The 24,860-nt window shown below is 41.4% G+C and overlaps 3 protein-coding genes across 3 annotated transcripts; all 3 read left to right on the forward strand.

Moving 5' to 3' along the window:
- The first annotated feature begins 1,040 nt into the window (after nucleotides 1-1,040).
- LOC148189660 (actin, cytoplasmic 1-like) lies at nucleotides 1,041-6,335 on the forward strand. The gene is made up of 9 exons (XM_088076253.1): nucleotides 1,041-1,193; nucleotides 3,209-3,333; nucleotides 3,445-3,573; nucleotides 3,813-3,923; nucleotides 4,029-4,113; nucleotides 4,345-4,506; nucleotides 4,671-4,862; nucleotides 5,143-5,324; nucleotides 5,771-6,335. The coding sequence occupies exons 2-9, from the start codon at nucleotides 3,211-3,213 to the stop codon at nucleotides 5,912-5,914; spliced, it is 1,128 nt and encodes a 375-aa protein (XP_087932379.1). The 5' UTR covers nucleotides 1,041-1,193; nucleotides 3,209-3,210; the 3' UTR covers nucleotides 5,915-6,335.
- A 2,828-nt stretch (nucleotides 6,336-9,163) lies between these two features.
- LOC121944078 (actin, cytoplasmic 1) lies at nucleotides 9,164-15,133 on the forward strand. Its single transcript, XM_088076254.1, has 9 exons — nucleotides 9,164-9,271; nucleotides 12,078-12,202; nucleotides 12,302-12,430; nucleotides 12,670-12,780; nucleotides 12,886-12,970; nucleotides 13,202-13,363; nucleotides 13,533-13,724; nucleotides 13,995-14,176; nucleotides 14,572-15,133. Exons 2-9 carry the CDS (start codon nucleotides 12,080-12,082, stop codon nucleotides 14,713-14,715), a joined length of 1,128 nt encoding a protein of 375 aa, XP_087932380.1. The 5' UTR covers nucleotides 9,164-9,271; nucleotides 12,078-12,079; the 3' UTR covers nucleotides 14,716-15,133.
- Nucleotides 15,134-16,216: 1,083 nt separating this feature from the next.
- On the forward strand, nucleotides 16,217-22,192 carry LOC121944079 (actin, non-muscle 6.2). Its single transcript, XM_042487750.2, has 9 exons — nucleotides 16,217-16,348; nucleotides 19,405-19,529; nucleotides 19,641-19,769; nucleotides 19,956-20,066; nucleotides 20,172-20,256; nucleotides 20,364-20,525; nucleotides 20,689-20,880; nucleotides 21,159-21,340; nucleotides 21,784-22,192. The coding sequence occupies exons 2-9, from the start codon at nucleotides 19,407-19,409 to the stop codon at nucleotides 21,925-21,927; spliced, it is 1,128 nt and encodes a 375-aa protein (XP_042343684.2). The 5' UTR covers nucleotides 16,217-16,348; nucleotides 19,405-19,406; the 3' UTR covers nucleotides 21,928-22,192.
- The last annotated feature ends 2,668 nt before the right edge of the window (nucleotides 22,193-24,860 follow it).

The following is a 24,860-nucleotide window of genomic DNA, read 5'->3' on the forward strand; positions in this document are numbered from 1 at the left end:
AAAAACACCTGTTTGGAGCATTTTGTAGGTAAACAGGTTAATTATTTAAACTCTACCATGCAAAGCCAAAGCCATATATCAACAACAACCAGAAACACAGCTGACTTGTCTGGGCCCAAGCTCATCTGAGGCAAACTGACACAAAGTGGAAAAGTGTACAGAGGTCTGACAAGTCCATATTTCAGATTGCTGAAAATGGATGTCATGTCCTCCAGGCTGAAGAGGAAAAGGACCATCCAGATTGTTACCACCTCAAAATTTAAAGCTAGCATCTGTGATGGTATAAAGGTGTTAGTGCCCATGGCATCATGGGTAACTTCACACCTGTGAAGGCACCATGAATGCTGAAACATTTGTATATCAGGGCTGGACAGTGCAAGTATTTCACTTGCATTAGCTACTGACAATAGATGTGTGCAAATTGTAAAAAGCATCAGGCTGTTTATCTCCTCCGCAATGTTTCAGCACAGACGGTGCGCATGTCCCTCACACTACCAACTACCATGTCAGCACAGCAATAACATAATACACAGCACAAAAGCATCCCCTTTATCCAACTACAAAAGCAGTTTGTTAGCCACATGCTTTCATTCAAGTCAAACAAATCCATCTCCACACAAGTTCTCAAGTCAAACACAAAAGAAGGTAAAACAATCAGACATGAAGACGGAGCTCTCCGCAGACCAACAACTCTTTAAATCTTTTTAGTTTTGACATTTTCAGCAGGTTCTCTCTTCCACCAGCAGGAAGTATTTGTATATAAAGAACTTTCAAGTTGGTTTTACGTGTTTTGGTTTTGTAAAATCCTGTCTTCACCTCCACAGACACACTTAAAATCTCTACTCAGCTCCAGTCCGACAGACCATTCACAGCTCTCTGCTCAGGTGGCATTTTTGAGTGAAAGCCTTGAGGGTTTGTTTTTCTTCAATCCCATGTGCCCACATCACTGTGACACACACCTGCTTCAGCCAATCAAGACGCAAGCTGAAAGAACCTGAGTAATTTCGCTCACCTGGGCCAATAAGAGCACCAGCTGAGAGAACGTTACCTTTTATGGATATTGCGAGGAATTCCACAAGCACAAATAAAAACTGTGCAGGTTTGACTCATGATGCTTCATTCACCGGGCACAGCTGAGGCAGAGACACCCGCGAGACTTCCCTGACAGACACACCTATCACTAACCTGCACAAGTAAGAACTTAATTTTGAAATATCAGTTTTTAGCTCTTTGAAATGAAGAGAGACAATCCAGCTTCATGCACAGAACATGTAAAGTTTTTTTTTTCAGGCAAAGATTGAACTTTGTAATTTTTTTTTTTTTTTTTTGCATTTAGAAACTGTGGAGACATTAGACTATGAAATAAATCTGTAATACCAAAAGAACAAAGCAGCCGAGATCCAAGCTGATGAGAAACACAGATTTTCTTTTAAAATATTTTAAAGGATATTTCTCTTGTGAAATCACTTTCTAAAAATACTTTCAGTAAAATGATGCACATAATTGTATGCTACTATTTTAAAGACAGTTTTCTGATGCAAATAATTTAAAAGAGACACTAATAAGGCCTCTTGGGTTTGTTATTTTAAATTTAAGTTGCTCTAACAGTAGTTGATGTGTCAGTTGTGTGCGAATGTCCTGAGGGAGGGGCTGCTCCTGTCAGCCTCTACAGAAGAGGAGTGGTTTCTGATCTGCCTGAACTTGTGTTGAAATGTCCTGAAGCGATGGGACTTAAAGATTCACTTAGTTTATCAGGCTGGAAGGCTTGAAGCACCATGCCTAACATACAACTGTCGTTCACAGTGAGAGCTGCAAGATGATGTGCAGAAAGTTTAGCTTCCACTTATTGTTAGAGGGACACTGCATCAAGAGAAACCACAGAAATGTGCAGCGTGCGTGCACATATTTAAGTGTTAGGTTGCTTTCACACCTGTAGTTCGGTTCATCTGGTCCAGACCCATGTCAAAAAAATCCTGTCATGCAGCACTTTAATGCTGATAGAGTGTTAATATTTCTGTTCTTTGGTGTTGCAAAGAGCTCACAGAGTAATGATGAAACTGATTATAAGCATTATATAGTTCTGCAGTGATACTGATGACAGAAAGACCAGTAAGACTTTCTTATTCTACTGCTGAATGCAGGTTAGTTTTAACAATCTGGGGGACTCTAGAGGCTCAACAGATAGAGCAGGTGCCCCAAGTATGGAAGGCAGTGTCCTCGCTGCAGCGGCCGCGGGTTCGACTCCGGCTCAGGGCCCTTTGCTGCATGTCATTGTGTCTCTCTCTCCCCCTTTCACACTATTACTCTGTCTTCTCTAATTACCCAAACATGCCAAAATTTTTTTAAAAAAGAAACGTTTTAACAAGCTGAAGTTTTGAAAAACTTTTCTCAGTAGAGGCATGTGATTGTACTGATAACTAATAAAGACGTAGAAGCGTGCCCGTGTGATTTTCTGATGCAGGTGCCTGTAACAGCGATGCCGGCCTTTCATCAGGATCAAATATGGGATTGCAGAAAGACTTCATGATAACTAAATGCATTTATTATTGGTTTAGCTGTTGAAATTATGAGAAGTCACATATGTGCCATCTTAAAATCCTGTGGTTGGTTCGTTTTCTTTCACACCACAAATGAACCGCATCGTTGTCCCCTTCCAAGTCTGTTTGGAAGGGGACAAAGACCAACCTTTTCAAGTGGTCTCAGGCCAGTCGTTTGATCCAATTGACAGCTTTCACACCAGCTGAAACAAACTGCACTGTGCAAGCAAACCTGAGTTTACTTTAACCAAACCAAACGGGGTAGGTGTGAACGCACCCTTAATATCAGCCCTGTGACCTTTTCCAAGACTCTCTTCATGTTTGAAGGTGTTGGGTCACCAACATGGAGTTTCTTTAAAATGTGGGTGAGTTGACAACAATAGGTGGTGAGGTAAGATGACCGTTTCCTGACACACTATCTATTAATAGAAAAAAAAGCAAACAGTTAAATCTGAAGATTCATTTTCAGTTTCTTGTTCTAAATGCATAAATCTAGCGGGGTTTTGAATATGTTGAAAAACTCCAGCAAAAGTCACCCTGAAATCTATAATTCTGCATGATTTTCCAAATGGAGGCTTTGTTGAAAAATACACAGGAACATGATACGATTCAGTTTTCAGATGATTAACCAGAACCAGTTACCTGATTTCACTGTTTTCTTACTGTTTCAGACATGGATGACGATGTAGCTGCCCTGGTTGTTGACAACGGCTCCGGCATGTGCAAAGCTGGTTTCGCCGGAGACGATGCCCCCCGTGCCGTCTTCCCCTCCATCGTCGGTCGCCCCAGACACCAGGTACCAACACCAGCATGAACGCCACCTGTGTCACATGACTCGTAAATTGTAGCCAGCAGGTAAACACAGTGTAACAAGTGACTGTAAAGGTGTGTTTGTGTGTGTGTGCAGGGTGTGATGGTGGGAATGGGACAGAAGGACAGCTACGTGGGAGACGAGGCCCAGAGCAAGAGAGGCATCCTGACCCTGAAGTACCCCATCGAGCACGGCATCGTCACCAACTGGGACGACATGGAGAAGGTGAAGATGTTTATGTCATGTTGACACATCTGAAGCTCAGATCAACATCTGGCTCAGACAAAAAATGTCATTTCAGTGGATCAGAGTCACAGCTCTCAGATGTAGTTTTCTGTCGTAAAGTAAAAAGCAGCCAGACTTGATTCGTCCTCCATGTATTCTTATCTTCACCTGTGTATTTGACAAACAGTTATAAAGCTACTGTCATTACTGTCATACCAACAAGCTGTCTTGTCCTGCAGATCTGGCATCACACCTTCTACAACGAGCTCCGTGTTGCACCTGAGGAGCATCCGGTCCTGCTGACCGAAGCTCCACTCAACCCCAAGGCCAACAGGGAGAAGATGACACAGGTGTGTTCACGCTTTGTTCCAAACCAGCTCAGACTCTGAGCATATTCTGAGATTTGTACTCCGGGCTTCCACAGTGACACCTGTTGTCTTTTCTCTTTGGTCCAGATCATGTTCGAGACCTTCAACACTCCTGCCATGTACGTGGCCATCCAGGCCGTCCTGTCGCTGTACGCCTCCGGTCGTACCACAGGTGGGAACTCAAACATGTCTCTCTAAGAAGGAACATAGTAAAACACTGAATTTGGAAGTTTCTGCTTCAGTGTTGAATCATTCATTCAGTAGTTTGTTCTCTTGGTAACTTCTTGTGACCATTAGACAAACTGCAGTCAAACATTTTGGTGTTGAACCATGAAGTCTGCTGAGCAGAATGACATCAGAAAGTGTTCTTCCTTTTTATAATCTGGTATTTTTGGTCTTGCAGGTATTGTGCTGGACTCTGGTGACGGTGTCAGCCACACTGTGCCCATCTACGAGGGTTACGCCCTGCCTCACGCCATCCTCCGTCTGGATCTGGCTGGCAGAGATCTGACTGACTATCTGATGAAGATCCTCACAGAGAGGGGCTACAGCTTCACCACCACCGGTACGACTTTAACTCCCTAAAATGCTACAGGCCCAGTTTATAATCTGGACCTCTAACCTTGCCTTGACATGAAGCTGCTGAATTTCTGTAGCTTTTCCACTTTCTGAATATATTTGAATCCTTGTCCATTTTGTAACTGAAATATTTTCACTCCTGAACTCCAGCTGAGCGTGAAATCGTGCGTGACATTAAGGAGAAGCTGTGCTATGTGGCTCTGGACTTCGAGCAGGAGATGGCAACAGCAGCTTCCTCTTCCTCTCTGGAGAAGAGCTATGAGCTTCCTGATGGACAGGTCATCACCATCGGCAACGAGAGGTTCCGCTGCCCCGAGGCGCTCTTCCAGCCTTCATTCCTTGGTGGGTAATCAGTGTTAACAGAGACTGTATTGTTTGACGAAATGACTTGACTCAAATGCTTGTGCAATTTCGACAATTGTCTAAATGGTATAATGTGAGAAAGCAGCCCGGTCTTGCTTCCTATATCAGTGTTGCTTCTTTGAGTTCCTAAATAATCCAGGCGGCTGATCTAGATTAATAATTATTGCTTCAGAGCTGTTTCAGGTCTTCCTTGAGGTAGAAATCAACATTGAAGTAGAACTGAACACTAAATGAACTCTCGTTTTGTCCGTGTGTTCAGGAATGGAGTCTTGTGGCATCCAGGAGACAACCTACAACAGCATCATGAAGTGTGACGTGGACATCCGTAAGGACCTGTATGCCAACACTGTGCTGTCAGGTGGCACCACCATGTACCCTGGCATTGCTGACCGCATGCAGAAGGAGATCACTGCCCTCGCCCCACCTACCATGAAAATCAAGGTAGTTAGTTGTTTTTTTTTCATGTAGATTCATACGTAACAACTGCAGACATTTTAGGAAAGTCTCCAGTAGATTCAGTCTGCTGCAGGTCCAACTTTAAGGCTCTAATGCCCACCAATGGCTGAAATGATTGCTAATTGTGTAGAGAATCTGATCTGAAATCTGTAGGGAACAGACATTTGCAGCATTCATTGCGCTGAGGAACAAGATGCATTGTTCAAAGCGGCTAAAAAAAGGATCTTAACAGATTTTGGATGTTGGCAAAATAGAGCGACAAAATTTTGCATTCTAATCAATGTTTATTGGCAGTGATAAAACATTTCCAATATTTTTCGATTAAACTGATCAAGTCTTCATAAATATTTTTGATATTACATGAAAGGTTTTTGCTGTATATATCAAGCATCACTGCTTCCTGTCTTACCTGTGTTTCTCCTCACCTTCAGATCATCGCTCCTCCAGAGAGGAAGTACTCAGTCTGGATCGGCGGCTCCATCCTGGCCTCCCTCTCCACCTTCCAGCAGATGTGGATCAGCAAGCAGGAGTACGACGAGTCCGGCCCCTCCATCGTCCACCGCAAGTGCTTCTAGAAAGCTCCACGTCCTCCTCCTCTGCCCCGGCAGGGAAGATTTCAACTGTTCCATCCGACTACAGCAGTCTCTGGTTTATCTTGTATGAACTGACTGAAACATGAGAAATGAACACACAAGATGAATAAAGCGACTGTTTACAAAAATGGCTCAGCTCAGCAGATCCTCAGCAACTCACTGAACCTCCTGCAGACACATGTTCCTCTAACTCTGCTCAAAGCTTTCACTCCTTCTGGTGATGAACTACTGATGGTCAAGAAAACAACCAGTATCATCACTGAACACCTTCTTCTGTCTGTGTCTGTCGACCTCTTCTTCTCCTCATCTGTTCTGTTGATTTGACTCTGTAAGAGTTGAAGCTGTATCAGTGCTCCACAGGAGTGTTTACTTACCAATAAAGTGCCAACATTTGTTGTTTATAGCTTCTCTGTTGTCATCATTTGCTGCTTGAGTTTTACTCGAGCATCACCCATCTGTCAGGCAACTGCTCTGCCATCTGATTGGTGGATATTTAAAGATGCCATGTTTGGGGGGAAAGAAGTCCTTCAAAATCCTAAAAAGAGAGAAACAAATGTAGTTACCTCATTCCAATGACACCTGCTACAATCGAGCTCTTTGGAAAGATGCATAAAAATGATTTATCTAAGTATGAAATCTAATTAATTGCCACAACTGTATTAGACAAGTAATGTACGTAGTTCCTCCAATGTTATGAAATTAACAATTTGAAAAACTAACAAACTAATCAAATGCAGGAAACTACTATAAAACATTTTTGATTTGAGCCAATCTAGCATCTTTTTGTTGTCTTAAATGCATGAACATTTGAAGGGAAACATGAAAAGGCAGACTGCAAAACACTGAACTTCAGGAAGAAGTAGTTCTAGTTTGTGTGGAGGGCGCCTCCATGTGGCCATTTTTTAAATCACAGTCTTCCTCATCAGTCCCGATCCACTGTAAAAACTATTTTTGCACAATTTTCTGTCCTGTATTCCTCATACTATATAATTTTTGTTTTGACAGTTTTTAACATTGAATTACTAAGTCATTCTTTGATAGTTGCCATAAGAAACTGACATGAATGGGTATGTTTTGATTTTCATTAACACATGAAAAAATAAAATTATGATTCAGTACATAATTTGCAAAACTATGTGAAGGAGAATTAAACTGTAAAACCTTAAAAACCTTGAGTTTCACTAGAGTATCCTTCATCTGTCAGGCAACTGCTCTGCCATCTGATTGGTGGATATTAAGTATGTCATGAAGTATGCCATGTTTGGGGAAAAAAGTTCTTCAAACTCCAAAGAGAGAAACAAATGTAGTTATCTTATTCCAATAACCTGCTACAAGTAAGCTCTTTGCAAAGATACGTAAAAAATATTTATCCAAGTATGAAATCTAATCCAATTAATTGCCACAACTGTATTAGTCAAGTAATGTACATGGTACCTCCAATGTTATGAAATTAACAATTTAAAAAGGTAAAAGAATATCATCAAATGCAGGAAATTCCTATAAAATATTTTTTTGGTTTGAATCTTAGGACCTCTGTAGCCATTGCAGGAACATTTGAAGGGAAACATGAAAAGGCAGACTGCAATACACTGAACGTCAGGAAGAAATAATTCTAGTTTGTGTGGAGGGCGCCTCCATGTGGCCATTTTTAAAATCACAGTCTTCTGCAGCAGTCCTGATTCAGTGTATAAGCTTTTTTTTGTTAGATATTCTGGTCAAAACCTTTTCCACCAACATACTTTTCTTTTGACAATTCACAATTCTTAACATTGAATTAGTTAGTCTTTCATACTTGCCTTAAGAAATGAATGGGGGTGTTGTAAAGAAGAATTACCTAAAAAAAAATGTCCAGGAGCTCGAAAAGTGGCACTCTGCACACAATGTACTACTTGATGTAATTACAGCTTTGTAATAGTCACTATTTGATAGAATCTATCAATAATTTTACACAAAATAAAAAGAAACCTAAATTAGCACAGTCGTTGAAAACAATGCATCCCTCAAACATCCATCTTGTGCACAATAAAGATTGAGGCAGTCATAAATAGTATACTAAACGGAGATTCGGGGTACAAGGAGACAAGGGCTATATGTGGAATAAGTATGAAAATAATGCAAACGTCATGAACAGAAGGGGGAAGGGTTCTTTTTAAGGAATTATAAACAAACAAAGCAGTCTGGAGATGGTTCACTTAAAAAACACTTAGAAAGGCTGAACACCCAATTCCAAATTAGTTGGGATTTTGTGTAAAACATAAATAAAAACAAAAATCAAAGATCTGCAAATCTCTTCTGACCTAAATTCAGCTGAATAGAGTACAGTAACAATATATTTGTTGTTTAAACTTGTAAATGTATTTTGTTTTTGTAAAATGTACACTCACTCTGAATTTTGGTGCCTGCAAGATGTTACAATAAATTTGGGGCAGGGGCAACAAAAGACTGAGTAAGAGGTGGCATGCTTAAAAAAAAAACTAAAAAAAAACACCTGTCTGGAACATTTCAAAGGTAAACTTGTTCATTGGTTGTTGGTTGTTGTTCACAAGCGAGGACTGTGTGAGTCTCATCACTGTGAAAAACTGTCTGGACAAATGGTCCGATACTTTAAGAACAACTTTTCTCAACACACAGTTGAAAGAACTCAGGATTTCTCAATCTACAATTTATAATATCATCACCATATTCAGAGAAATTTAGGCATTTTCTGGAGAAATGTCTGCATGTAAGGGGAAAACCTAGAAACAATCACTGGATGCATGTTACCTTGGACCCCTCAGGCTGCACTGCATTAAAAACCAACATTAAAATGACGGATATTACTACAAGGATTCAGGAACGCTTTGGAAAACCATTGTCCGGTAACACAGTTTGCCAATGCATCTATAAATGCAAATTTAGCCTCTACCATGAAATGTGGAGGCCATATATTCACAACATCCAGAATGACGGCTGACCTATACATCTTGAGGTAACCTCTTCCAACTGCAAAGGCAGTTTTTTCGCCACACGCCACATTCAAATAAAACAAATCCATCTCCAAACAAGTCCTCAATTCAAACACAAAGGAATGTAAAATAATCAGACATGAAGAAGGAGCTGTCTGCAGACCAGTGACAGATACCTGCTACAGCCAGTCAAAACACAGGGTGAGAGAACCTGAGGAATCCTGCTCACCTGGACCAATGAGAGTGCAAGCTCAGATGACATAACCTTTTTTGGATGTTGCAAAGAGTCACATGAATGCAGATAAAAACTGGGCAGGTTTGACTGGCAAAGGCTAAGGCAGAGAGACACCTGTAAGACTACCCTGAGAGACATAACCAACACTCACCTGCACAGGTAAGAACTTAGCTGTGAAATATCTCCAAACTAAGAATTACAGTTCAGAGATAATTTATCCAGGAAAAACCATAAAATCAGAAGATCAGTATTCAGCCCTTTGAAATGAAGAGAAACCATCTGACTTCATTCACAGATCTTATAATGTCCTGTAAAGTAATTTTTTTCCCCAATGATTGAACTTGCTGATTTTTTTTTATATTTAAACACAACACACAGATAGCTGTAGTTTCCCTACACTTTAAACTGTAATCTGACTGACATCAGTACGCCAGGGTAAAAAGAAAAGACTGTCTGACAAGATCTCTGAAAGTATGAGGATATTGGTTCTCAATCATCATTTCTCATTAGCTCAACCTGCAGTTTACAAGGCAAATCCTAGTAAAATACAAGTTATTTACAAGGTCAGAAACCGTGGAGACATTGGAGAATAAAATTAATCAGTAATGTTAACAGGAGACAGCAGCAGATGATGAGAAACACAAATTATCTTTAAATTCTTTTTAAAGAGATTTGTTTCAAAACACATTTTAAATGTTGTTAACTGATTATTGAAAACATGTTACAAAGACCCTTTACTTTATAGTACTGAATTGTGGAGTTATACAGTTGACTGATTTTTCACCATTTTTTTCCTGTTTTAAGATTTTTTTTTGGGCGGGTCTAAAACCATAGTTCAATGATGCAATGGAGCTATACTCGGCATAGCCCCGCCCCTGACAATGTAGCAGTGTAAAAACGAGAAGCACCATTAGCATAGTCCCACGATTGGGCGTGGCCTCCGCTCCTCCAGCGGACACGCCCCCAGGATTTCACATCAGAGAATACTCTGCATTTTTTAATCATTTTGAGACCTTATTTTACATACTTGGCTATTTTTTTGGTCATTCAAACTTGGCCAGGTGTTTCTTAACACATCTTTCTGTGTTGTGACAAACTCAGAACACATTTTAGTTATCACTTTACCTGGACTTTAAAGGGCATTCTTCTTGTGAAGACACTTGTGTTTTTTTTTTTGTGAAGATACAAATAAAATGTTCTGGGTTCTGTATTTTAGTTATGTAACTGTTTCAGTAATCGATGTGTCAGTTGTGTGAATGTCCTGAGGGAAGGGCTGCCCTTGTCTGCATCTCACACTTCCTTTTTCAGACACTCTACAAAATAAAAAACCCTGATTTATAACAACTTTACTGATTTTACATTGCAGTGAAATCTGACTTATCTCACCCAAGGTCATTGAAAAGGGTGCGGTTGAAGCATAAAAATGTTAAAAACAGTTTAGAGTTTGTTGAAGAGGAGTGGTGTCTGCTCTGCCTGAACTTGTTCTTAGTTGTCATATAGCGACAGGACAAAAAGAGGTTACATGAATTAAGTTAGTCAGGTTGGGCGAAATGAAACGCCACACCCAGACAACTGTAGCTAAGACTGAGGGCCGCAGCAGGATGTGAAGAGAGTTTACTTTCCACTTAGTCTCAGGTGGAAATTGGTTCAAGAGCAACCACAGACACCTACAGAGTGTGTATGTATATATACAGTGTCAGGTTACTTTCACACCTGAAGTTCAATTCATTTAAGCGCAACTAAAGGGAATAAAAAAGGTATTTTTGCATTTAGTTCTAGTTTAATTTGTGTTCGCACAGGCTTTTTAAACAAACCAAGAGGAGTATACATGAGCATCTACCGACTGCCAGGGAACTTGTTGATTGGACAGTGTAGGCATTTGTCATCCTGCATCATCTGGACCCACATAGGGAAATCAAATTCAGCTGACTGAAGTTCATGCAGGACTTCAATGCTTGTAGAGTGTTTATATTCACTTTCATTGGTGTCACAAAGAGCTCAGAGAAATGATGAAACAGATTATCAGCATTATTAGACGGCAACTATAAGACTGCAAACCGAGCACGTTATCAGGGCTGCTGCCAGTGCCCTATCGTAATTGCTTTGTTGTTCTGTCTATTAAAGAAGAAAAATCACAAAACATTATAAACTCTGCATACATGTTCCACTACAGAAGAACTACAGAACATGCATTGTTTTCAGCAGCTGCTGGAGGCTCTACAGAGACACAGGTTTGCATCACCTGCTGTCAGGTCATTAATCAGGTCATTATATAATGGCTTTTAAGCGAGGTGTGTAGTGATATTGACCATATAAAGACCAGGTAGACGTTCCTGTTCCATTGTTGAATGCAGGTGTGTTTTCATAAACTTATCTTTTGAAAAACTTTGCTCAGCAGAGGCATCTAACTGTATTAATAACTAATCATGACATAAAAGCATGCCTGCGCTGCTGTGCTGTTGTATGTGCCCGTGGCGGCTGCGCTGGCCTTCATCAGGATTGATTATGAGATTGTGGAAAGATTTCACATTCAGTAGATGGAGTTATTATTAGTTTAGCTGTTCAGATTAAGCTAAAATCCATAAAATCCTGTGAATGGTTGGTTTTTGTCTCACACCACAAACAAACTGCTCCAGAGTCCTTTTGGAAGCAGACTGACACACTTTTTCAGGCAGTCTTGGTCCACCACCAGGGTTCGAACCAGGGCATGACTGAAAGCTTTTACACCAACCAAAACAAACTTTTCTAACCATACAAGCAAACCTGTGTTTGTTTTAACTGAATCAAACTGGATAAGTGTGAAAGCAACCTTGATATGAGCCCTGAGACATTTTTGCGAGACTGTCTTTGAGCCTAAAGGTGTTTCATTATTAACAAACACTCCAGATGCTGTACATCACCGGAACAAATGAGTGTGAAGTGATAGATGTGAGAAAAATAAGCCTGTTTCATCTTACTGTTTCAGACATGGATGAAGATATTGCTGCCCTGGTTGTTGACAACGGCTCCGGCATGTGCAAAGCTGGTTTCGCCGGAGATGATGCCCCCCGTGCCGTCTTCCCCTCCATCGTTGGTCGCCCCAGACACCAGGTAACAATGTGTCATGTGTCACATGACTCGTAAATTGTAGCCAGCAGGTAAACACAGTGTAACAAGTGACTGTATAGGTGTGTTTGTGTGTGTGTGCAGGGTGTGATGGTGGGAATGGGACAGAAGGACAGCTACGTGGGAGACGAGGCACAGAGCAAGAGAGGCATCCTGACCCTGAAGTACCCCATCGAGCACGGCATCGTCACCAACTGGGACGACATGGAGAAGGTGAAGATGTTTACATCATGTTGACACATCTGAAGCTCAGATCAACATCTGGCTCAGACAGAAAACTTTGTTTCAGTGGATCAGAGTCACAGCTCTCAGATGTAGTTTTCTGTCGTAAAGTAAAAAGCAGCCAGACTTGATTCGTCCTCCATGTATTCTTATCTTCACCTGTGTATTTGACAAACAGTTATAAAGCTACCGTCATTACTGTCATACCAACAAGCTGTCTTGTCCTGCAGATCTGGCATCACACCTTTTACAACGAGCTCCGTGTTGCACCTGAGGAGCATCCGGTCCTGCTGACCGAAGCTCCACTCAACCCCAAGGCCAACAGGGAGAAGATGACACAGGTGTGTTCACGCTTTGTTCCAAACCAGCTCAGACTCTGAGCATATTCTGAGATTCGTACTCCGGGCTTCCACAGTGACACCTGTTGTCTTTTCTCTTTGGTCCAGATCATGTTCGAGACCTTCAACACTCCTGCCATGTATGTGGCCATCCAGGCCGTCCTGTCGCTGTACGCCTCCGGTCGTACCACAGGTGGGAACTCAAACATGTCTCTCTAAGAAGGAACATAGTAAAACACTGAATTTGGAAGTTTCTGCTTCAGTGTTGAATCATTCATTCAGTAGTTTGTTCTCTTGGTAACTTCTTGTGACCATTAGACAAACTGCAGTCAAACATTTTGGTGCTGAACCATGAAGTCTGCTGAGCAGAATGACATCAGAAAGTGTTCTTCCTTTTAATAATCCGGTGTTTTTTGTCTTGCAGGTATTGTGATGGACTCTGGAGACGGTGTCACCCACACTGTGCCCATCTACGAGGGTTACGCCCTGCCTCACGCCATCCTCCGTCTGGATCTGGCTGGCAGAGATCTGACTGACTATCTGATGAAGATCCTCACAGAGAGGGGATACAGCTTCACCACCACCGGTACAATTTTTACTCTTTACCTAAAATGCTACAGGCCCAGTTTATAATCTGGACCTCTAACCTTGCCTTGACATGAAGCTGCTGAATTTCTGTAGCTTTTCCACTTTCTGAATATATTTGAATCTAGTGTCCATTTGGTAACTCAAATATTTTCACTCCTGAACTCCAGCTGAGCGTGAAATCGTGCGTGACATTAAGGAGAAGCTGTGCTATGTGGCTCTGGACTTCGAGCAGGAGATGGCAACAGCAGCTTCCTCTTCCTCTCTGGAGAAGAGCTATGAGCTTCCTGATGGACAGGTCATCACCATCGGCAACGAGAGGTTCCGCTGCCCCGAGGCGCTCTTCCAGCCTTCATTCCTTGGTGGGTAATCAGTGTTAACACTGACTATATGGCCAGAGAAAAATATTAAAAACAAACATTTCTGCAATTTCTAGGGTTTTCTCAATGGGATAATATCAGAATGAAGCCTAGTTTTGCCTCGTCATATGGATGTTTTCTTCTCTGAATTCTTCATCATTCCAGGCGGATGGTCTAGATTATTGATGATTGCTTCATCGCCGTTTCATGTAGGATTCAACATTAAAATAGAACTTAAAACTAAATTAACTCTCGTTATGTCCGTTTGTTCAGGAATGGAGTCTACTGGCATCCATGAGACAACCTTCAACAGCATCATGAAGTGTGACGTGGACATCCGTAAGGATCTGTATGCCAACACTGTGCTGTCAGGTGGCACCACCATGTACCCTGGCATCGCTGACCGCATGCAGAAGGAGATCACTGCCCTTGCCCCATCCACCATGAAAATCAAGGTGATTTCTTTTCACACATAAATGAACAACTGAAAACATTTTAGTAAAGGCTCTAGTAGTTTCACTCTGCTGCAGGTCCAATTTTAAGGCTCTAATGGCCACCAGTGGACAAAATGATTGGTTGTTTTGAATGTGATCTGAAATCTGCAAAGAGCAGACATTTTGGAACATGGTAACATGTCACATTGCGCAAACTGGCTGAAAAAGTCTAAAGATTTTGGATGTAGGCAAAACAGAGCAATGGTATTCTTCAACACATATTGATCAATGACTATGGCAGTGATGAAACGTTTCCAATATTTTTCGATAAAACTAATCAAGTCTTCATAAAACATTTTGATATTGTGTGAAAGGTTTTTGCTTCCTGTCTTACCTGTGTTTCTCCTCACCTTCAGATCATCGCTCCTCCAGAGAGGAAGTACTCAGTCTGGATCGGCGGCTCCATCCTGGCCTCCCTCTCCACCTTCCAGCAGATGTGGATCAGCAAGCAGGAGTACGACGAGTCCGGCCCCTCCATCGTCCACCGCAAGTGCTTCTAGAAAGCTCCACGTCCTCCTCCTCTGCCCCGGCAGGGAAGATTTCAACTGTTCCATCCGACTACAGCAGTCTCTGGTTTATCTTGTATGAACTGACTGAAACATGAGAAATGAACACACAAGATGAATAAAGCGACTGTTTACAAAAATGGCTCAGCTCAGCAGATCCTCAGCAACTCACTGAACCTCCTGCAGACACATGTTCCTCTAACTCTGCTCAAAGCTTTCACTCCTTCTGGTGATGAACTACTGATGGTCAAGAAAACAACCAGTATCATCACTGAACACCTTCTTCTGTCTGTGTCTGTCGACCTCTTCTTCTCCTCATCTGTTCTGTTGATTTGACTCTGTAAGAGTTGAAGCTGTATCAGTGCTCCACAGGAGTGTTTACTTACCAATAAAGCGCCAACATTTGTTGTTTTTTGCTTCTCAATTGTCATCATTTGTTGCTTGAATTTCACTAGAGTATCACCCATCTGTCAGGCAACTGCCCTGCCACCTGACTGGTGGATATTCAGTACCTAAGAAGGATACCATGTTTGGGGAAAAAAGTTCTTCAAACTCTGAAAAAAGAGAAGCAAATGTAGTTATCTTATTCCAATAACCTGCTACAAGTAAGCTCTTTGGAAAGATGTGTAAAAAGGTATTTATCCAAGTATGAAATCTAATCCAATTAATTGACACAACTGTATTAGTCAAGTAATGTAGAGGGTACCTCCAATGTTATGAAATTAACAATTTCAAAAAGCAACATAAAATCATCAAATGCAAGAAATGCCTGTAAAATATGTTTTGTTTGAGGCGTCAGACTTCTGTAGCCAATCTAACACCTTTTGTTTTCTTCAATGCGTGAACATTTTAAGGGAAACATGAAAAGGTAGACTGATAAACACTGAACTTCAGGAAGTAGTTTGTGTGGAGGGCCCCTCCATGTGGCCACTTTTTAAAATCAGTCTTCCTCATCAGTCCTGATCCACTCTAAAAGCTTCTTTTTCTTTTCTGTTTTAGATTTTCTAATCTACAATTTTCATACAATGCACTATCTACTATCTGTGAATTTGATCTGTGATTTTTTTTGAACATGCTTATTATTTAATTAGTAAGTTATTCTTTGATACTTGCCTTAAGAAATGGACATGAATGGGGGTGTTGTGGAGGTGAATTATAAAAAAACAAAAAACTTCCAGGACCTTGAAAAGTGGCATTCTGCACGCAGTGTACGACTAGAAGTAATTACAGCCTTGTTATAGTCACTATTTGATAGAATCTATCAATAATTTTACACAAATTAAAAAATATAATACATGCTTTCATTAAAATCAAACAAATCCATCTTAGAACAAGTCCTCAATTCAAACACAAAGGAATGCAAAAGTATCAGACGTGAAGATGGAGCTCTCTGTAGATGCGTGACAGATACCTGCTCCAGCCAATCAAGACGTGCACTGAGAGAACCTGACAAATCCTGCTCACCTGCACCAATGAGAATGCAATCTCAGGTAACATTACCTTTTATGGATGCTACAAAGAGTCAAGCAATTGCAAGTAAAAACAGTGCCAGTTTGACTGGGGACAGCTGAGGCAGAGCGACACCCGCAAGATTTCCCTGACAGACAGCCAACACTCACCTGCACAGGTAAGAACTTAAAAGTGAAATAATACCAAATTTAACGCCACTGTCCAGAGATGATTTGTCCTGGAGATCGGTTTTCAGCCCTTTGAAATGAAGAAAAACTATCTGACTTAATTCACAGATCATATGATTTTGTTTGCATTGAAACACTTAAAATTATCAGCACACAGACGGCTGTAGTTTCCTTAAACTGTTAACTGTAATTTGACTGAGATCCGCACATCTGGGTTAAAAAAAAATATCTGACAAGATCTCTATAAGTATTAGGATGCTGGTTCTTAATCATCGTTTTTGATCAGCCTAAGCTGCAGCTTTAAAGGCAAATCTTAGTAAAATGCAATTTATTTATAAGGTTAGAAACTGTGGAGACATTGGAGAATGAAAGAAATCTGTATGTTAATAGGAGACAGCAGACACTTTTTAAATACTTTTTGTGTAAATTCTGCACACAATTCTATAGTACCATTTTAAATACAGTTTTCTTATGCAAAGAATTGAAAAATATACTAATAAGACTTTGGGTACTTTATTTTAGTTATATAACTGTTTCAGTAATTGATGTGTCAGTTGTGTGTGAATGTCCTGAGGGAAAGGCTGCTTTTGTCTACATCTCTGACTTCCTCTTTCAGACACTCAACAAAATAAAAAGACCCTAATTTTTAACAACTTTACTGATTTTACTCTGCAGTAAAATTTGACTTATCTAACACAAGGTCATTGAAAATGGAGCAGTTAAAGTATAAAAATATTAAAAACATGTAGCCTCTTAAAGAGGCCACAGAGTCTGTGGAGTTTGTTGAAGAGGAGTGGTTTCTGCTCTGCCTGAACCTGTTCTAAATTGTCATGTGGTAATGGGAAAAAAAAGAGGTCAATCAGGTTGGACAACATGATGCGCCACACCTATCATACAACTGTCACCCACAGTGCAAGAGGATGTGCAGAAAGTTTAGTTTCCGCTTAGTCTCAGAGCGAAATTGCATAAAGAAAAACATGCAAAATGCATACACATATTCGAATGTCAGGTAACTTTCACACCTGTAATTCAGTTCATTTGGTCTGGACAAAGGGGAAAAAATGATATTGTTGCATTTTAGTTCTGGTTCAGTTCATGATCACACAGACTTTATACAATCATACCAAGAGGAGTAAACATGAGCTTTTGCCTACTGAACCCGATTTGACAGTTTCGGCCTTTGTCATCGTGCATCATCAGGACCCACGTAGAGAAATATAATTCAGCTGACTGACAGAAGTTCATGCAGCAGTTTAACGCTTAAAGTGTGTATATTTATGTTCTTTAGTGTCCCAAAGAGCTCACAGAGAAATAATGAAACTGATTGTAGCATTATATAGTTCTACAGTGATACTGATGACAGAAAGTATGGTTGGACATTTCTGTCCTAATGTTGAATGCAGGTAATTTTTTACATTTTGAGGTTTTGAAAAACCTTGCTCAGCAGAGGCATCTGACTTTATTGAAAAATTATAATAAGGTCAAAGTGTGCCAGTAGCACAGAATGCAAAAAGAGGGTTCAATTGAAAGCTTTCACACAAGCCCATAAGAATCGCAAGTGAACCTGAGTTCCTTTTAAACTTACCAAATGGGGTAGGTGTGAAAGCACCCCATCAGCCCTGCGATGTTTTGCAAGACTGTCTTTGTGCCTGGAGGTGTTGCTTCACCAACATGGCTCCAGATTTTGTACATCACCTCCACAAATGATTGTGAAGTAATTTAAGGTGTTATGGAAGAAAAAAAAGCATGTTTCATCCACCGTTTCATACATGGATGACGACATTGCTGCTCTGGTTGTTGATGAGGACTCCTGTATGGTAACGGGAGCCACCATGCACTTGACTTCTTCAAATTCAAGGGTGGGAAAGGGGTGTCATCCTGGCCGGTTCTTCATAATTTTGTTGAAAGTAACTGGCTGAGTGGTAGTATGTGTGTCTGTAAAGGGGCATCACGCTAACACATTCTTGTATCCGAGCAGGTTAGGCATTTCAGGGGAAAAGATGATATTGTTGCTTGGTATATTGGTATATACTGAAGGGCCTCAAAATAATGTGGGTGTCATATGTGGCACTTAGGTCTAACAACCTGTTCATCATGCTCCATTGCAGTGTGAGGACAAGTCCATGATGCAAATCCCGGGATAGCCAAGGCCTTACTCTGCCTCTGAATAGCTTACCCTGACATTCTTGCCGTACCAATCCCACTGATCTTGCCTAAACCTAACCAACACAACCGACAAAATTAACAGGTACTATCCAAGGAAAGTAGGGCAGGTCATTCCTCCACTGTCTTAGAATTTGCAACTTTGTGTCCAGGACATCTCTTTGGCATGGAAACTTAAAGTTCAAGTCAAATAACCATTAAATTGCTCCAAAGTTCTCAGGACAATTCTGTAAATTCGGTTCTCAGTTATTCACAGCTATCACAGGTATTCCATTTAGGGTGAGGGAGAAACTTTTAATCTGTATAAATCTTTTAAAATACTCTGAAAGAACTATGTGATGTAAAATTAAAATTCTAAAGTCACTGGCACTGAATGATCACAAATAGCAGCTATAACCCCTGAAAAGGGCTCAACGAGACCTAGACAAAGCTTTTGCTCTCACAAAGTGTTTTGTAGGTCACTTTGCTGGCAACAGTCACTTTTTTACATTTAAACTTTATTCAGTCAGTTTAAAAATTTAAAAAAAAAAATGTGATACAAAAGTAGAGTGTTGAATCTGTGTGAGAACTCCAGTATCACTGACACTGAAACTGTTTGAAAATAAACTTCTGGGGCGGCCTCTAGCTCATTAAGTAGAGTGTGTGGGCTGAGTCATTTGCAGTAGCGCAGGTTTGATTACAGCTTGCAGCCCTTTGCTGCGTGTCATCCCCATTCTCTCTCCCCCTTTCCTGTCACTCTGTAACTACGTTATAATAAGAGCATTAAAAGCCCACCAAAAAAAGGAAAATAAACTTCTGCATGATTTGCCAAATATGAAACATGTGTGAGCACTTTGAAGGTGTTTAGAGAGAAAAATAAGCATGTTTCATCTTACTGTTTCAGACATGGAGGACGAAATTGCTGCCCTGGTTGTTGACAACGGCTCCGGCATGTGCAAAGCTGGATTTGCTGGAGACGATGCCCCCCGTGCCGTCTTCCCCTCCATCGTTGGTCGCCCCAGACACCAGGTACCAACACCAGCATGAACGCCACCTGTGTCACATGACTCATAAATTGTAGCCAGCAGGTAAATACAGTGTAACAAGTGACTGTAAAGGTGTGTTTGTGTGTGTGTGCAGGGTGTGATGGTGGGAATGGGACAGAAGGACAGCTACGTGGGAGACGAGGCCCAGAGCAAGAGAGGCATCCTGAGCCTGAAGTACCCCATCGAGCACGGCATCGTCACCAACTGGGACGACATGGAGAAGGTGAAGATGTTTACGTCATGTTGACACATCTGAAGCTCAGATCAACATCTGGTCTTCTGTCGAAGAGTAGAAAGCAGCTAGAACCGAGTGGTCCTCCATGTATTCTTAGCTTCACCTGTGTATTTGACAAACAGTTATAAAGCTACCGTCATTACTGTCATACCAACAAGCTGTCTTGTCCTGCAGATCTGGCATCACACCTTTTACAACGAGCTCCGTGTTGCACCTGAGGAGCATCCGGTCCTGCTGACTGAAGCTCCACTCAACCCCAAGGCCAACAGGGAGAAGATGACACAGGTGTGTTCACGCTTTGTTCCAAACCAGCTCAGACTCTGAGCATATTCTGAGATTCGTACTCCAGGCTTCCACAGTGACACCTGTTGTCTTTTCTCTTTGGTCCAGATCATGTTCGAGACCTTCAACACTCCTGCCATGTATGTGGCCATCCAGGCCGTCCTGTCGCTGTACGCCTCCGGTCGTACCACAGGTGGCAACTTAAATATGTGTTTTCTTGTGTTAATATGTCTGCTGAGCAGAACAACATTAGAAAAGTGTTTTTCCTTTTTGTAATCCGGTGTTTTTATTGTCTTGCAGGTATTGTGTTGGACTCTGGTGACGGTGTCAGCCACACTGTGCCCATCTACGAGGGTTACGCCCTGCCTCACGCCATCCTTCGTCTGGATCTGGCTGGCAGAGATCTGACCGACTATCTGATGAAGATCCTCACAGAGAGGGGATACAGCTTCACCACCACCGGTACAATTTTTCTTCCCTGAAATGGTACAGACCCAGTTTATAATCTGGAGCTCTAACCATACAGACATGAAGCTGCTGAATTTCTGCAGCTTCTCCACTTTCTGAATATATTTGAATCTAGTGTCCATTTTGTAACTCAAATATTTCCACTCCCGAACTCCAGCTGAACGTGAGATTGTGCGTGACATTAAGGAGAAGCTTGATTACGTGGCTCTGGACTTCGAGCAGGAGATGCAAACAGCAGCTTCCTCTTCCACCCTGGAGAAGAGCTACGAGCTTCCTGATGGACAGGTCATCACCATCGGCAATGAGAGGTTCCGCTGCCCCGAGGCGCTCTTCCAGCCTTCATTCCTTGGTGGGTAATCAGTGTTAACACCGACTGTATTGCCAGATGAAATGATTCAAAACATACATTAGTGTGATTTCTATAGATTTCTAAATGGTATAATATCATAGAGCAGCTTGGTCTTGCCTCCTCTTATTGATGTTGTTTCTTTCAGGTCTTGTTCAATCCAGGCGGCTGATCTAGATTAATAATTATTGCTTCAGAGCTGTTTCAGGTCTTCCTTGAGGTAGAAATCAACATTGAAGTAGAACTGAAAAATTGAACTCTCGTTCTGTCCGTGTGTTCAGGAATGGAGTCTGCTGGCATCCATGAGACAACCTACAACAGCATCATGAAGTGCGACGTGGACATCCGTAAGGACCTGTATGCCAACACTGTGCTGTCCGGTGGCACCACAATGTTCCCTGGCATTGCTGACCGCATGCAGAAGGAGATCACTGCCCTTGCCCCACCTACCATGAAAATCAAAGTAATTTTTTTCACTCAGCTAAATGAACAACAACATTTTAGAAAAGGCTCCAGTAGATTCAGTCTGCTGCAGGTCAAACTTTAAAGCTCTAAGTCCCACCAGTTGACAAACATGATTGCTACTTTTGAAGAGAAACTGATCTGAAATCTGCAAAGAACAGACATTTCAGAACATTCATTGGGGCGAGGTAACACGATACATTACACAAAGTGGCTGAAAAAAATCTAAACAGATTTTGGATGTTGGCAAAATAAAGCAAGAGACACATATTGGACACATATTGATCAATAATAATTGGCAGTAATAAAACATGTCCATCCAATATTTTTTGGATGAAACTGATCAAGTCTTCATTGAACATTTTGATACTGCATGAAAGGCTGTTGCTGTTCATGTCAAGCATCACTGCTTCCTGTCTTACCTGTGTTTCTCCTCACCTCCAGATCATCGCTCCTCCAGAGAGGAAGTACTCAGTCTGGATCGGCGGCTCCATCCTGGCCTCCCTCTCCACCTTCCAGCAGATGTGGATCAGCAAGCAGGAGTACGACGAGTCCGGCCCCTCCATCGTCCACCGCAAGTGCTTCTAGAAAGATCCACTTCCTCCTCCTCTGCCCCGGCGGGGAAGATTTCAACTGTTTCATCTAACAACAGCAGTCTCTGGTGTATTTTGTATAAACTTGTTTTAGAAAATGATAAATTGAACACACAAGCTGAATCGAGAGACTTAAAAAAAAAAAGTCTCAGCTCTTTCTCCTCAGTTTTTGTGTTTATTTCACTCTATCAGAGTCTAAACTGTATCAATACTCCACAGGAGTGTTAACTTATCAATAAAGTGCCAAGATTTGATGTCTACAGCTTCTCTAATGTCATCATTTGCTCCTGAATTTAACAAATTTAAGTTCTCTGTGTTTCAGAAAATGTTTATTTCCTTACAACCATATCACAACTGCCCTCTGATTAGCGGATATTTGTATATGCCATGTTTGTGGGGGAGAGATTAAAATCTACATGATTTATACAAAGTATTTATCGAGTATGAGTACAATATTTGCTATCAATGTAAGACAATAGTAGTAAGACAATATATATAGCATTTCTAATTTATTAGATGAAAAAGTTTCCTAAGTTTCATGAACTAATCAAATCCAGGACATGCCTACAAAATGATCTGATGTTAAACTTCAGACTTCTAAAGCCAAACCTACACCCGGGAGTTTTTCCACAGGTGATGTGAGGGTCTAAGGGCAGAGGGACGTCAAATGCTGTACAGCCCTCTATGGTAAACCATGTTTTGTGATAATGGGCTTTATAAAAAAAATGACTTGATTTCACTGGACTACACCCCTTTCTCATTACAACATAAGGGTAAATATTTGAAGGGAAATTGATTCGAAAAAAGGCAATAGAGAACTGCCATGTGGCCAAGTCCTGATCCAGTTTCAAAACTTCTTACATATCATATTTTCTGTCTTGCATTCTTGGGAACAAATACAGCATTGGTGAATTCGGTAACATCTTCTTACAGCTACATACTTGACGCACCATGACTTGAATAGTGTGAGGACCCTCTTGGGACAAGGAATTATTATTATTTTTCTCTCCCAAGAAGTCTGAACATGCCCAAAAACTCATGAAAGTTGGTAAGCTCGTCCAGCCTGGCGAAACATTTTGTATTTTTGTTGTTACGCAAATGGCCGTGGCAAAATGGCTCCACAACGCCCCCTAATGTGCAGCCCCAATGGCTGGTTTCATCTACAAATACGAAATTCGGCACACATATGTATCATGCCCAGAGGCACAAAAAAGCCTCTAGGACCCACCCCCCAAATTCAACAGGAAGTAGGCCATTTTGAATTTTGTGCTGATTTTTGGTGATTTCTGGCCTTTTACTTTTGCCATTTTGTCCTACAGGATTCATTCGATAGACTTCAGAATTGGTGTGTCCATTCTCAACCCCTTGATGATGAAGAAGTTATCACAGGTCAGTGCTTGATGTCTCGCCATACAACAGTAAATTTTTGTTACTTTGGTGTACATAATCCGATCAGCCTGAAACTTCATAGGTTTGATAAGGGTCCCGCCCTGAACACATCTGTATAATAATATTTACTAGTCGTGATAGCGCCACCTAGTGGCCACAGGAAATAACATTTTTTTTTATACTTTTATCAACTTGGCCTACACACTTAATCGAATCCAGTTGAAATTCTGTCTGTATGATCTTAAGACCTTCCCGATTAAAAGTTATCAATGGCCCACCTAAAACTTTTACAGCTTTCCTGTTATGTGGTGTATAGTTTTGATGTCTCGCCATACAACTTTGGTATACATTGTCCGATCTGCCTGAAACTTCATAGTTCATAGTCCTGCCCTGGCCATATTTTTATAACAGTAGGTTTCTAACAATTTCTAAGTGGCAGGAGAGAGAACTAGTGCTTGCCAAACAACTAGTTAGAAGGCTGGGCAGAGCTGATCTCACAGACAAAAACATGGCAGCTGCAGTTACAAACAAACTAGAAGAGGGACTGAAGAAGATTGACCAGAACTATCCTCCTGATAAATATGAAGTCTGGGGTTTTCAATTCATGACGCGTGATGTGGTCACTCAAGATGTGCAAGATAACAGCAACAACAGTTGCAAAACTGGATGGCATTGCAGGCAATTTCATCTGGAAGTGGCTTGGACTCCCAATGTGTCCTGCTGATGCTGTTTTGGTCAGAGGAAACTCCCCACAGCTAACACTGAAGAACATCTCTCTTGGGCACAGGCCTGAGAAGACATAGCTGATTCTGAAGCTCAGACATACTTGCGACCAACTGGTCAAGACAAATGGTACCAAGACATGGACTGGGAGAGCATGGAAGGCAGAAGACTGTGTCGACACTGTCATCTCAAGATTGAAGCAACAAGAACTTGTCGGAAGAACTCAGCAAGGTAGATGTGGGCTGGTCCAAGGAGAGCCACAGAGGCTTTGGTGAAGAGCATCTACCAAAGACCAAAAGACGTAGGTGGTCAAAAGTGACAAGAACAAAGGAGGACAATTTCTTGGTCAAATCAGCCAACATCAGAAAGGCCAGTGGACAAGGCGGAAGGGCATTCTCCCAAGAGCAAAGGGATAGAGGCAAGGTAAGACTGAGCTTTCTAATCAGAGCCGTGTCTTGGCCCCAGGTAACAATTGGCCAATGAGAGCAAACGTGGAGAAGGAGCTAAGGCTGCTGCCGCAGCAGGTGCTGTCCAGCGGCATATCTTAACACTAAGAATGGTGGCTTTTAGCATTGGGATCTTGGGCCGAAAACAACGCAAAACTGGTCTTTGATGACTTCAACATGAAAAACAGGCTGGATCAGCAGGGGCTCATTGTCTCATAATCTGCCCATGAGACCTTTTCCAATTATAAATCAATTAACCTGATTTAATTCAACACATCATCTCCGTGCAGCCCACTGTTTTCTGACAAGAATTAATTCAGCAAGACTTCTTGCAAATTAGAAACACAGCTGATAGGCAAGACATCAAGAC

This window comes from Plectropomus leopardus, chromosome 4 (genome assembly GCF_026936395.1).
Source record: "Plectropomus leopardus strain MGB_pleo_1.0 chromosome 4, ASM2693639v1, whole genome shotgun sequence".
In the NCBI taxonomy this organism is placed as follows: Eukaryota; Metazoa; Chordata; class Actinopteri; order Perciformes; family Serranidae; genus Plectropomus; species Plectropomus leopardus.

Excerpts from the sequence above, each read along its gene's own strand:
- LOC148189660 (XM_088076253.1), top strand. The coding sequence starts at position 3,211 with ATGGATGACGATGTAGCTGCCCTGGTTGTTGACAACGGCTCCGGCATG. Across the intron at positions 3,334-3,444 it reads TCGGTCGCCCCAGACACCAG|GGTGTGATGGTGGGAATGGG; the intron begins GTACCAACACCA and ends GTGTGTGTGCAG. Across the intron at positions 3,574-3,812 it reads ACTGGGACGACATGGAGAAG|ATCTGGCATCACACCTTCTA; the intron begins GTGAAGATGTTT and ends CTTGTCCTGCAG.
- LOC121944078 (XM_088076254.1), top strand. The coding sequence starts at position 12,080 with ATGGATGAAGATATTGCTGCCCTGGTTGTTGACAACGGCTCCGGCATG. Across the intron at positions 12,781-12,885 it reads ACAGGGAGAAGATGACACAG|ATCATGTTCGAGACCTTCAA; the intron begins GTGTGTTCACGC and ends TCTTTGGTCCAG. Across the intron at positions 14,177-14,571 it reads CATCCACCATGAAAATCAAG|ATCATCGCTCCTCCAGAGAG; the intron begins GTGATTTCTTTT and ends CCTCACCTTCAG.
- LOC121944079 (XM_042487750.2), top strand. The coding sequence starts at position 19,407 with ATGGAGGACGAAATTGCTGCCCTGGTTGTTGACAACGGCTCCGGCATG. Across the intron at positions 20,257-20,363 it reads CGCCTCCGGTCGTACCACAG|GTATTGTGTTGGACTCTGGT; the intron begins GTGGCAACTTAA and ends ATTGTCTTGCAG. Across the intron at positions 20,526-20,688 it reads ATACAGCTTCACCACCACCG|CTGAACGTGAGATTGTGCGT; the intron begins GTACAATTTTTC and ends CCCGAACTCCAG.